Below are 12,411 nucleotides of genomic sequence, written 5' to 3'. Positions count from 1 at the left end.
GAATCAGAGCTCATTTTGACACACTGGCTCTGTCCTCTGGTGACCCTTGCTGTCCAGCAGACACAGGGAGCAGTGTGGAGAGAGGAGGTGCCCCTCTGCAGGAGCATTCTGGTCCAGGGACCCCTCTGCACGTGCATCCCAGTCTGGTAACCACCTCAGGACCCTCGCTGGCCAGTTCGCCTTCTTCCACAGTGCAGGAAAGGGATTGCTGAACCCARCAAGGCCCCGGGGAGGCCCTGGGAAGGCCTCGGGGTCAACCAGCGCATCTCTGCGAAGGCACTGTTAAATCGTGGTCCCCTGCCGAGAGCAGCACCAGCAGGGGAAGAAAAGGGTTTTCCCAGCTGCCTCTTTTACCTGCCCCAAACCTGGCTTCAGGTGATCACACCTAAAAAAGGAAATTCGATTTCATCTTCCACAGTTGACCAGTTCTTGGCCTTTTGGCTGAGGACACCAAGATGGGAGCTGTGTAGAATAGGGATTGGAGGATTAGCTAGCTAGGGATTGGAAGTCCAGTTCAAAAAGAGTTAATTCAACCCATCAGCTAACTTCATACATGCCACAGGATATCCCCTCAGTAGCAGCTCAAGTAGATTTCTTGGCTTCCAGAAGAAAACTTAAAATGAAGGACTGAGAGAAGGAAAGCCAGTCTCACACTCCTGGCAAGCCTATGCTGACTGTGGTATTTACCTCTGGACTTGTTCTGCTGGTGCAGACAAGAAAAGACTGTAGATAGCTTTTGCTTTTTTAGCTGCCCTAAAATAAGAATTTAGAGATGCATGTGCTACAAAAACAGGATATCAACTTTTGTCAAAAAGATCACAGGAGGTTTGAGGKTTTTTTTATTTTAGCTGCCTCTTTCTCGCTCTCTCCTTTTCTATCTCTCCCGCCCTCATCCTCCCACCCCAGTTTCTGTGCGCACTGAACACACATTTGGAGGAGGAGGAGTGGAAGAGATGGCGGTGGCTGAGACACAGCTATATGCAAAGGTGTCCAACAAACACAGGAACAAAAGCACCTCTTCACTTCTTGAGTCCCTCTTAACTAAAGGATTCCCAGCTCATATCGCGTGAGTAATGTGCTTCAGCACTCTTTATATAGCAAGAGGTATTTCTGGTAAGAATGCGAATGCAGAGAGCCTGCATTTTTAATTGAGAAAGCGTGCCCTTTCTGGGTGATGATGTCTCTACACAGGGATCAGATATGTCTTGCTTTGTATTTCTTGTAGAGAAGTGTTTTGTTTATATTCTGAAAACAACCTGCTCTGTATTCATTTCATAAAATACTGTGCATATCTCTGAAGACCCATACTCTTCCACATCTTGAGGTTGAGAGGCTTCAAAATGACTTAAGAAGCTGATGTCTATAGCTAACTCTTGGGATAATTAGCTAACTCTTGGGATGATTTCTCTTTTATTTTTGGTCTTGTCACCATTATTATAAGGGAGTTAAATGTGGGTGTATCTTCTATACTCAGTCGTTGTCAGGTCTGACAAAGATCTCTTGCTGGGTTTTGTCACTGGAAACTGTTCTAAAAGAGTTAGCTTTTTTTAACAAAATGCCATTTTTTTTTAGTATGTTTAGGGAGTTTTATGTTAATAATGTTAATATGTTTAACAAAATGTCAAAAAGTCTATCACTTTTTATTCCTGTCTTGAATCAGGATATTGTTCCAAAAGCATGTCCTAACAGGAAAATACCATATAATAATAAAGAATCAGATGCTATTCTTTTCAACCTCAACTGACAAAAAATTAACTGGGGACAGCATTTGCAACTGAGCTAATAAAAAAGAAACATGATGGTCACTCCCTCCCCAGACATTGTTTAGATTGGATAGACAAGTTTTACATGAGAGTTTCAAATTTCCGGAGGGCAACTTTGAGCGCTTCTGTGGTGGCCAGTTGAACCACATACTTGCTCTTCAGAAAATAACTCCTTTTATTTAAATGTCAAAGAACCCCTCATCAAAATTATTTGAAAAGGGAGAGCAGTATGTCTTTGTGGCTTCTGTTTTGACTTTTCATTGAAAATTAAACCAGTTGAAAAGGTGCAATACAGAAATGCTGTGTTGACTTTTCTAGGAACACCTCTGTTTAATGGAAGAACCACAGACATAATGGGCACAACTTACGAAGGTAGTCTGGGCCCCTTATTCCCACTCATGCCCTGTGGAATTTTAGCTTGGAACTTATCTAAAAATCTGGCTCCCTGCTTGTCTAATACGTACTATAAGTTTGATCACCCCAGAGTAATGGAGAGTTTTAAAATTTTTGATTCTGAAGGTGATGTTCTTCAAATTCCCTTTGAAACATTTTCTGCTGTCACTGAGATGGGTTTGTGCTTTCCAGGTCAAAAAAGACAAACAGTGGCCAAAGTACCATGCAAGTCAACATAAAATAACAAAACATCCAAAAGTCTTTTTTTTTTTAAACTTTAATTTCCCTTTAATGATTTTTAGATCTTCAAAATTTGGATCACATTTTATAAAACCTTTTAACTTTCTCTGCAGTTCCTGGTTTCAGCTATAAATCAAAGTACCGAAAGATTGTTCTTTTGTGACATCCTGGCCTGAACAAAACAAGGCTGCATAGAAATATCACAATATCTCTCATAATGTAGAATTGACATGACAAAGCAACTTTTCCCAAAAGAACAAAAACCATGTATGTGGGGATCAAGCCAAGCATTAAGCCAGCAAAATGGGCCTCTCCTTCTGCTTAGACCACACTGAACTGTGCCAGCGGTTTTCTGCTTTAGGGAAGCACCAGTTTATTCTGCCTGTAAAGCCATGATTTTTTAACATAGATTTTCTAGTGTAGCATATTTTGTTTGCAGAGGGCTTTTCTCCTAGTGCGAGGAGCAGCGTGGCATAAAGTGGCAAAACGCTCACTTTGAGATTTAACAWGCAGGTGATAAAGGCTGACATCTCTGGCAGAGTAGAGGCAGGCTTGGCTTTTCAACAGCATACAAGCAGGAAGGGCCGCATGGGAAGAACGATGCAAACACAGGTCATTCATGTTTGATGTGATGGAAAAGGGGGAGACGGAGGACGGATGGAAAGAAAGCATGCAGGAGTACTTCAGTCACAGAAGATGCAAACTGGTTTTACGACAGCTGGCTTATGTTTTTGACATTGATTTGGCCATGACAGTTAATTTACTATATGAAGAAGGAAAGTAGGAGGTAAAGCCAAAGCTGAAAGACGCCCATTAGCGTTCAGCCTTGTCAAGCCCCCACTAATGAGCCAAGCACAGTTTATCACGCGTATAAGTACATTCATTGTTTTTAACAAGCCATATGTAGCTTTTGTATTAGAGAGAAGGCAGAAGGCTGAGAGGAAGCACCCGGCATGAGCCTGGACCCTGCTGTTTAATGCCCTGCTGGCACGTGCTCAGATGCCACGGGGGTGAGAGGAGGATAAGAACTTGAGAAGACTAGGCTAAACAAACCAATGCCCTCAGCACCCAGCTGCCAGAAAGCATGGCCTCAAGAGAGAAGGAAAGGGCAAAAGAAAGAGATGAACTGATGCCAAGTAATTTAGTATTTTTTCTCCATGTCCACTGTCTCTCCCTCCCCTTTGTGTCTTCTGAAAAGTTTATAAGTGGGTTCCAGGGCTGAAAATGGGGTTCGTGTGTACAGGTGCTACTTAAACAATGGAAATACTTCATTCTCCAAAAACCTTGCCTTTAGTCACAAAACTTGTTCATGTGAAGGACATTGATGGCATTTTGAAAGCCCTCGTGAGAAAAGGAAATGTGAATGAAATTTGTTTCCAGAGAATGACAGTTGTATATGGGAGAGAAACTTGAGACATTGTCCCTTACCTTGGACTGAGTTTGTACCTGAATTTGTGGCTCAGATCTGGCTCTCTGCTGGGTTATGGGAAATTTTCAATCCAGATTTTCAAACCCCAAGTATAAGTATGTTTTGCTTTGGTTGTATGTATGAAACATGGGCTTGGGCCTGGACTTGGAATTTATCATTAGCAAGAACACTATCCTATAAACAGAGCAAACCTTGCTCTTACAGTCTGTGCACAGATGAGTTACCCAACCCTAAGTAAATCCGGATAGTCGGTAAGGGTACTAACAAAATATCTCCAGAATACAAAGGATAACATCCTGTGGGGAGGACAGGATAGTTGTCTTTAGGGAATTAAAGCCTTGCAATGGAAAAGACTGTCTGGTGTTCTTTACAAATATGTGTTACATAAAACATCTTCCAGGAATAACCTAGTCACAGTAGGTCCTATTTGTGCTGGAAAATAGACTTGATGCCTGCAGAATGTCCATTCTTTTTTATGTGCCTGGAGTCATAGAAAATGACTTTAATTCTCTCTGTTATTCTGATTAATACGTTTTGTTTTTTCTAGGCAAAAAGCCTTGGCTGCTACTGGACAAAAGACAATAGAAGATGCTGCAAAATGGTAAGTGCCTGTGATTTCTAAGGAGGACTTTCATATCAAATCTAGTTAAAAATACTTGTTCATGTGCTGATTCTGTCAGTGAGTTTGAATTCAACAGCCATCACCATAAAAAAATCCTGCATTCACTTCATTTCATTTCATTTTTATTCAGTTCATCTTTATTTCATTTTAGTTCACGAAGCAAAAGAAATAATTGCATTTAACTGCTTCTTCTGGGAAGTGAGGTTATTTGCAGAAGGCACAGGGTAAATCAAAAGTTGGGGAGGACGGGGCAGTCTTGGGCAAGTGCATCAGCTTTTACCCCAGTGATGACAGTCATCTCATGTGACCAGCAACACAGGGCACAGACGCCTCCTCAGTTTTAAGCCTTGTGCTTATTTATACAATTGACCTTCAGGGCCTGCTCCTGCCTGCGGTCGCCTCTGTGAGCACAGTTATTGCCTCTGCGAAGACAGCTCTGTGCCCCAGTGGTAAACAAAGCTTGGACACAGGGCACAGACCCGGAAAATGGGAAGAAAACATGGAAAATATGTCAGCCTTGTAGTGGTTATCATTACAAATCCATAGAGTTACAGCATGGGGTTAAATGGCACTGACTGAAAGCAATCAGGGCAGTTGTCTTCCCCTGAGAAAGGCTCATATAAAATAAGTTGAAGGGCTGACAGTCAGAGGGAGGTACGATTTGAGTCAAAATCACTTGTTAGTCTTGAACATGCTAAGCTTTTTCCTCTGTTCTGAGACTCCCACAGAGCATTCATAAGTTCATAGGCTATTTCTTTTATTTTAATCCTCATTCAAATCAAATCTATTCTCTCCTCACCCTCTCTTCTATTTTTTGTTGTTGTTCTGTGTTTTTGGTTTGGTTTGTTTTTTTTTGTGTGTGTGTGTGAAAAGACAGAGGAAACATTAGAGAATGACATGTTTACCCCAAACCAAGGTAGTATGAAAAAGAGCTTTGTCAGGGACACCATCCCCTTTCCAAAAATTACCCCCAATCTAAAAGCTGTGAAGCTAAATATACAGCATGTGCAGAAAAAGGTGGAGGCTGTCATCATCTGGGATGCAAGTTTCTGATTTTTGCTTGTGCATTTTCTGGTTTCTTGTTTTTGCTTTTATTGAGGCTGAATAAAAATGATAGCACTTTTTGAGTATGTTTTAAAACTTCAGTTATTTGTCATTCTGTCATTCTTCAACTTTTTTTACCCATTGCCTCTCTTTCCTCTTCCAGTCCTCTGTTTCCAGTCATGAAAAAGAGGGAAAAATAACCCTACAGCATGACAAAAACTTTTTTTCTGTCTTTCATTTTCAGACATCTAAAAAAATTAACACATGTAATAAAATGCAAAACACACAAAAAATAAACAGAAACAAAGCCCCATAGGCCTTTCTCCATTAATTAATATTCCATAGAGAAAATCTGCAAGCAGCTTTCATTTCAGCTCTTCATTTCTAATCTCCAGGGAATAACAGCTTTGTATTTCCTTTTTCTACTCTCTGTAGTGGATGTCTTGAGACAAGGGAAAGAAGAGTAAGCGGTGCAAACACTTACTTTGTATAATATGTTCTCAATTTCAGGTTACACTCTCACTGCAATGATCCCTCTTTGGATGACCCAATCCCTCAGGAGTATGCTCTTTACTTATGCCCCACTGGCAGCTTGCATAACTACCTGCAAGAGTTTTGGAAGGAGAGCAAGCGCCAGTGTGGGAAAAACAGAGCCCATGAGATTTTTCCACACATCACACTTTGTGATTTCTTCACGGTAAGGCACAAAAGACATGCAAGGGCCAAGTATTGACTACTGTTGACACTAGGCCACTTACGGTTGTTTTCCACCAGAACTTCTCCTTGGTGATCAAAATGACAAGACCCAGGTCCAGGCATGAGTGTTAGCTCTGTTAGTGTGTTCAGCCTCTGTATAGGCACTGAGGGCCACCTTCCCACCACACACTTTAGATACCTGACTTAGATCTCAGCATGTCTAAAACTTAGGTGCTGGGAGGAGTGGGCTGATTCAGGGTAGCCGGGTGACACATGTCTATCATGCGCCTAGAGCAACCCTGTGCAGCCTTGGCTGAGCAGGCCCCGTCAATGGGAAACACTACTCACTGCATGCAGCTCTCCACTTGGATCCAGGACATTAAGCCTTCCTCCCCAGGCTGGCAGCAGCTGCCTTTAGCCAATGGTGTAATGGTGATAACATTTTCATAGGGTGTAGGAGGCTTTGGTACTAGGCCTATGGCAGTCTCAAGGAAACCCCTGCCTCTCCCAGAGTGCCCTAGCCACTAAGCTATTACCATGATGGCATGTGTCATTCTTTACCCTTCATATAGAAGGCTGGCCATTGTGAAAAAGAGGGAAGCAGAATGCACAGGAAAGAAGGAGCAAAGAGAGCCAGATTCTGTAGTCCAGCAGTGCAAGTGAGTCACTTTGTCTATAATTTAATACGGAAATTACGCTCCAGAGCTGGATTCTTGGTGGGTAGTTTTCTGGTTCTGGAGATGCTACTGTCCTCCTRGTTGACCTTCTGAATACTGGATGACACTTTAGAGAATGTCTCAGCAGAGTTGTCTTCCCATGTTTGGGTGAATGTGTCAATATAAGCAAAGGCTAGCAAAGATTCACTGGTCTGGAAAAACTCTGGAGACAGCTGGAATCCAGTTTCTGCATGTTGACCATGCTGCACATGAACATCAACTGCATTTGAGATGCACTGAAACAGAGATGAGCTAGAGCAGCTGGACAAAGTTATTACATTTATCATACTTTCATGCTAAACCATGTGGCTAAGCACAGGCAGTGAATATAAGAGTATTTTGTTGCAAAATATTGAATATCATCTTACCATGTGGCCATTAATCACAACTATATGGAACAAAAACATTAATAACGAATGCTGTGYTCTTGAAAGATGTCAAGTTTAAAGGCCTGACCTGGAAGAGATGAGTGAGTGGTAACCCTCATCTCATGCGTCTCAGCCATGTTTCAGGTAGCATATTTCTAGGGATAAATGTACCCTCCATGAATATCCACCGCTAGTTCTTTGTTCCTCAGCTGTCAGCAAGAGCTGACCGGGGGAGCCTCACACGTGGAAAGTGAGACACACTGAACTGGCTCCCACCTCATCCTCCTGACTTGTCCTTCTCCTGTTTCCTGACTCTACAAGTCTCCTACAGCTCATGGACTTGCCACGCGGTGCTGGGTGCTCAGTGGAGCRTGTGGGGTTGTGCCTGCCCCAGGTGCACTCCCCAGTTCCCCACACAAGGATCAGTATGCCAGTGCCCTCCTTTAGCGCATCCCCCCCTTGGCTTGTTTAAGGGGAGCTTGCACGGCTTGCAGGAAGTGTGAGACAACCGTGTCATGGTGGTGGCTTGCAGCTGAAGTGTGGGTCCACTTGAGGATGGACAGTGCAAATGCTTAACAGAGAATGACTGTTTAAGTAGCAAGTGAAAGTGCTTTAAAGGCGAGCACTGGAGAGTTCAAAAGACAGAGATGAGAGAGGGGTGATGGGATCTGAGTGCCCATGCTGTGAACAAATAAGCCCTGGTCTGAGAACAGAGCGCAATGGATGCAAGCTTTGAACCTCCTCCCCAGCTGGATTCTGTTTCCTTTTTTGTAGCTCCTTTCTTCTCTTTGGCTCTTCCCTTCAGCAGCTTGACCTGATGTAAAGGCTAAATGGAACAAATAATAGCTCAGTTAAGGAAAATAAAGCAGTATGGAGACAGAGCATTGCTAATGTTTGTGTCTTTGGCTGGATGGCACAAATTCCATCTTTATCTCTTCATTTCTTAAATTGCTTAATTGCCAGTTTTTGCTGAGGCATGTCTTGGTGCAATCCTTTAGTTTGCTGTAATTAGAGCATTAAAGATCATCTGACACTGATTCCTTGTGAATTTTCCTATGTATGTAGCTCAGCATATGAGATTTTGAAGGTTTAATAGGACCAGTTTCAGCTAAAGACTGCAAGATAACAATAATATAAATTCTTACTTAAAATTAAAGGGGGAAGTCATAATCACTACCTCATTTCAGATGAGCTACTGAACAGTTATCAGATGGTAAAATCTTTTTGCCCCTTCCCACCTAGACTAGATACATCTAATGGTAAAAGACTCTGTCTCTTATTATAGCACCAACACACTGTGCTGACCAAACTGCCCTATATTAATGATTTTAATACCATGAATTTCAGCCCAGTTCATAGATGTGCTATCTTTCTCAAGAAATCTAACTTCCATCTTGCTTCTGGTATTACTATATGAGACGGTATAGGAAAGCGGCTGTTAATATGGTTTCTAAAGCATGTTCTTCTGTTTTCTTTCAGTGTGAAGACCAGAAAGTGGAATTATTGTATGAGGCCTTAAAGCGAGTTGGTGAAAGTTTTTCACAGTGCTTTCCACCATTCATTTCCCTATCACTACATTCATCCACCAGCTACCTTGGTTTCTTTGTTGGTGACAGCCATGCAAATATCCTCAAAGAATTTGCTACGGCGTTCTCTGCAGAGGCTTCAGCCTTAGCAGGTAGGATAAACATCAGTGGGAACATGAGTGGATTGTAGAACAAATGCTTAGACGTGATACTGAAAGCATCTCCTGTGTCTCTGGGGGAGCTAAACTGATATTTTACTGCAAACAAGCATCCTTTCCTCCTATGGAGTGGAAAATAATATGTCTAGGACAGTTTTGTAGCTTATTTTAGACTCCAAAGACACAATGCTTTTGTCTAGAAGGTTTTGCTTTTGCTGAAATCAGTAGACAAGAAAAAAAGAAAAATGCTAAAAGCCTTTGTTAATTTTCTCTTCTTCAGGGAATTCAGGCAAAGGCTTTACTTGGCAACCTCTTGCAGGCAGCTGATGGGTAGAGTAGTCCCTCAAAATGGTATTAGCTGTTGGTTTACTGGGCATTTATACCGTGCTTCTTTCCAAGGATTTTGAAAATGGCTTGAAGTTTATTCATTTTTGAGCTACTACATAAGAGTTTCTGTGAGATTGGCTTTATCAGGGTTATTGCTATATGATTGTGCTTTTGTATGCATTTCTTTTCTTGACCCACAAGATGAAATGGTTGGCTGTGTAACTTGACAGGCTAATGACCTGGATATCCAAGATAGGCAGAGATATAATCCTTCCTATTCCTAGATCTCCATACCTAGCCTCTACTCTTCTTTCTCTCACCAAGGATCAGTATCATGGCTGGGTGGGGACAGAAGGAAAATAGAAAAGATGGGCTTGAAGGAAAAAAAACAAACTCTACCTATACCCAGTTCTCTGTCTCACATGCAGCCTTGGGAAACAGTAGACCTTTCTGTCTTTGGGGGTGTTCAAATCTCTGTGGCCAAGCTGAAAAGGAAGGCAAAAATGAAAGAAAGAAGAAATACGGCCCAGCAGGCCTGAATTTTCCCTGGTGCTCATGTAGGGCCCTCTGCTCTTGAGTTTGAGTCACCTATTTCCTTTCAGTGGTTGTGTGCCAGTTAGTGATCTCCCTCACCCCCCAAATTGCTCATCTGAAGCACAGCAAGGACAGACAAGTTTTTGACACTCATATCACAGGTGACTGAGGTACCTTGTGCATTAGTGGTTGGCAGGGTGATAAATACAATAAGGAATTGCAGGCATATATTCTAAACCAAGCTCCTAGTACTAGGGAAGAAAGATCCTGGAAAGTCCTAGGAGCATGCTGGTGCTTTCAGGTGCTGGTGCAATGGGCACTGTAGAAATTTTCCCTGCCTTGTTGCGTATGTTACATGTTGCCAGGGGCTCCAGCCCCATGTTGCTGGATATCATACAAGCAAAACAAAGGGATGGCAGAGGACGAAGGGGTAGTGAGACAGTGATAGCAGCTGTCTCAGCCCACAAGCAGCCCTCATGGGCAGATGACAGTGGGTCCAGCTTGCTCTGGAGTAAGGCTTTGCCAAGGAGGGACCAGGGGGTCCTGCCTGCCTTCTAGTTTTCTTTAGGGAAAAAGGAAAAAGGGCCTCTTTCCCTCTTAGGGAAAAAGTATAAAGGACCTCTTCAAACCACAGCAGTGTGTAAGAGGTCTGCATTCAGGAGTCATCGATCTCTGGTTAAGCATCCTCTCCAGCCTGCCTGCCTCTCTGCTGTCCTGGGATTGCCAAAAGCCTGGGCTGTAAGCAGAAGGAGAGCACCAGATTTGGGGTTAAGGTTCCAGCAAAAAGGGCCTGTTGCAGAGAATTTTACTAAGTTCCCTTTTSTAACTGCCCTTCTGGCTCAACCCATCCTCCCTCAGTACAAGTCTGTTCTCCATGGCTTGGTCAGGACAGCAGCAGGGAAGAGAAAGGCATCAAGCACGTAGTGCAACATGCCATTTCTTCCAGTGGCAAAGCCTGTGTAGGAAGATCAGCCTCCTCCCCATGTGTTCAGCTTTACATCCCCACTGCCTTTCCTACGCCATCCTCATGCTATTGCCTGCCCTCGCAGCAGAGCCCTTGCGGGAACTCCCAGCTGCCTTTGCCATCAGCCCCATGTTTCCAGTCCCACAATTTGGGTTGCTGCGTGGAGGACATCACCTTTGAGGCCACTCTGTAAAGCAGATCGGTGAAGTCCTGGTTAAAAATAACTGCTCCTCCCCCTTCTTTTTGGATGCAAGTTTATCCTTCAACACCGATCACTTCTGTAGCCTGGTTTAGCAGGCAGCCGTGCTGACAGCYGTGCAGCTGAGGATGTGGTGAGCTGCTGCATGAGGAGGTGGCAGTGAGAGCTTGAGGTGGAGGGGAGCGCCATGGCCCTGAAGGTGACGTGCTGCCAAACTGCACCCTGTGCAAGCAAAGATAGGCCAGGAGGTTGCCCCAAGACGGCTGTGAGAGAGACAGGATGATCTGGCTCACGAGCCATGAGACCGTGCACCRGTGCGGAGTCTCACGGGTGCTTTCATTGCCACAGGCTCTGCATTCGGATTTGACTGATGTTTTTTTCATTTTTCCAATGTGGTTGAAAACCAAAAGTAAAGAGGCCTTGAGCATGCCAAGCAGAAAGAAATGAGGGCCTGGGAGCACAGGTGTTACTATTTGGTTGCTGGTTTTGCTGGAAGGAGGTGCTCTGCCATAAGATAAGGCAAAGGTGTTCACAGGGCAGTACTGAAGAAGAAGCTTTAATTAGGGCTACAGGAATCACTAATGGTTCAGACTGGCAGCCAAGCCAGGCACAGAACTAAATCCTCTTGGATCAAGTCAAATTATTTTTTAAATTTTTTTCTCAGTGAAATAGGGTCAACTTTTGGATTTTGTGTCAAATGAAAACATCTTTCTGGCCCAAAACAGAGCATGAAAAAACAAGGAAGTGAAGGGATTGAGAAGGAAACACCACCCTCCACTGTGCTAACCAGTATTTCAGTGTTTAGGCCATTTCTCCAGAGACTGGGAGACACAGCTTCAAAACACCTGTCTGCCTGAGGAGATTTGGACCCATCCCTGCCATCTCCCAGGAGAACACCATACCCAACTTTGTGTAGATTTTGTGGATATGGGGTCACCTTAGTCTTTCCTGCTGGAGCTCTAATTTGCCTGGAATAACTGAGCTAGAGAACASTCTCACCGTACTATTGCCCAGCTTTATGGCCTGACTGCATCTCTGAGAAATAGGTCCTAATCCCTGCTCCAGTGACAACCAAGTGAAACTGGATCACCAATGGAGACTGAAGGGCCTTGGCCTTGGCCCCTGAATAGCTTTGTCTGGGAGATACAAGTTTGAAGCATCTAAGATTAGGAGAGGAATTCAAACTCTGCTTGTTCTTTCTTGGAGAACAGCAACCCAAGGAACAACAAATAAAACCAAACCCCCATGGGCAGTTTTTTTAAACTGTCTTTTCCCAGCTGAAGCTCAGAAGCAAATCCAGTCCAGATCTGTGAATATTTTGGTATGATTAAAACTATGATATTCTGAAAAACAGTTATTCAATATACGTATGGTCAGCCCTACCACTAAGCACTATGATATTTTCTGTATCATGCAAAGCATATAGGACAAA

The 12,411-nt window shown here is 43.4% G+C and overlaps 1 protein-coding gene across 2 annotated transcripts in view; it reads left to right on the top strand.

Annotated features, from left to right (window-relative positions):
• The first annotated feature begins 938 nt into the window (after window positions 1-938).
• UBASH3A (ubiquitin associated and SH3 domain containing A) overlaps window positions 939-12,411 on the top strand; it is a 29,061-nt gene continuing 17,588 nt past the window's right edge. For both annotated transcript variants that reach the window (XM_026070690.1, XM_026070691.1), the window contains exons 1-4: window positions 939-1,066; window positions 4,373-4,426; window positions 6,002-6,188; window positions 8,751-8,949. In XM_026070690.1, the coding sequence (XP_025926475.1) occupies window positions 954-1,066; window positions 4,373-4,426; window positions 6,002-6,188; window positions 8,751-8,949 (553 nt within the window). In that variant the 5' untranslated portion in view covers window positions 939-953. The remainder of the gene's footprint in view (window positions 1,067-4,372; window positions 4,427-6,001; window positions 6,189-8,750; window positions 8,950-12,411) is intronic.

The sequence above is a fragment of the Apteryx rowi genome, unplaced genomic scaffold (genome assembly GCF_003343035.1).
Source record: "Apteryx rowi isolate R43461 unplaced genomic scaffold, aptRow1 scaffold_317, whole genome shotgun sequence".
NCBI classification, from domain to species: Eukaryota; Metazoa; Chordata; class Aves; order Apterygiformes; family Apterygidae; genus Apteryx; species Apteryx rowi.
The sequence above is the reverse complement of the archived record's forward strand: the minus strand, read 5'-3'. Positions and strand labels throughout refer to the sequence as shown.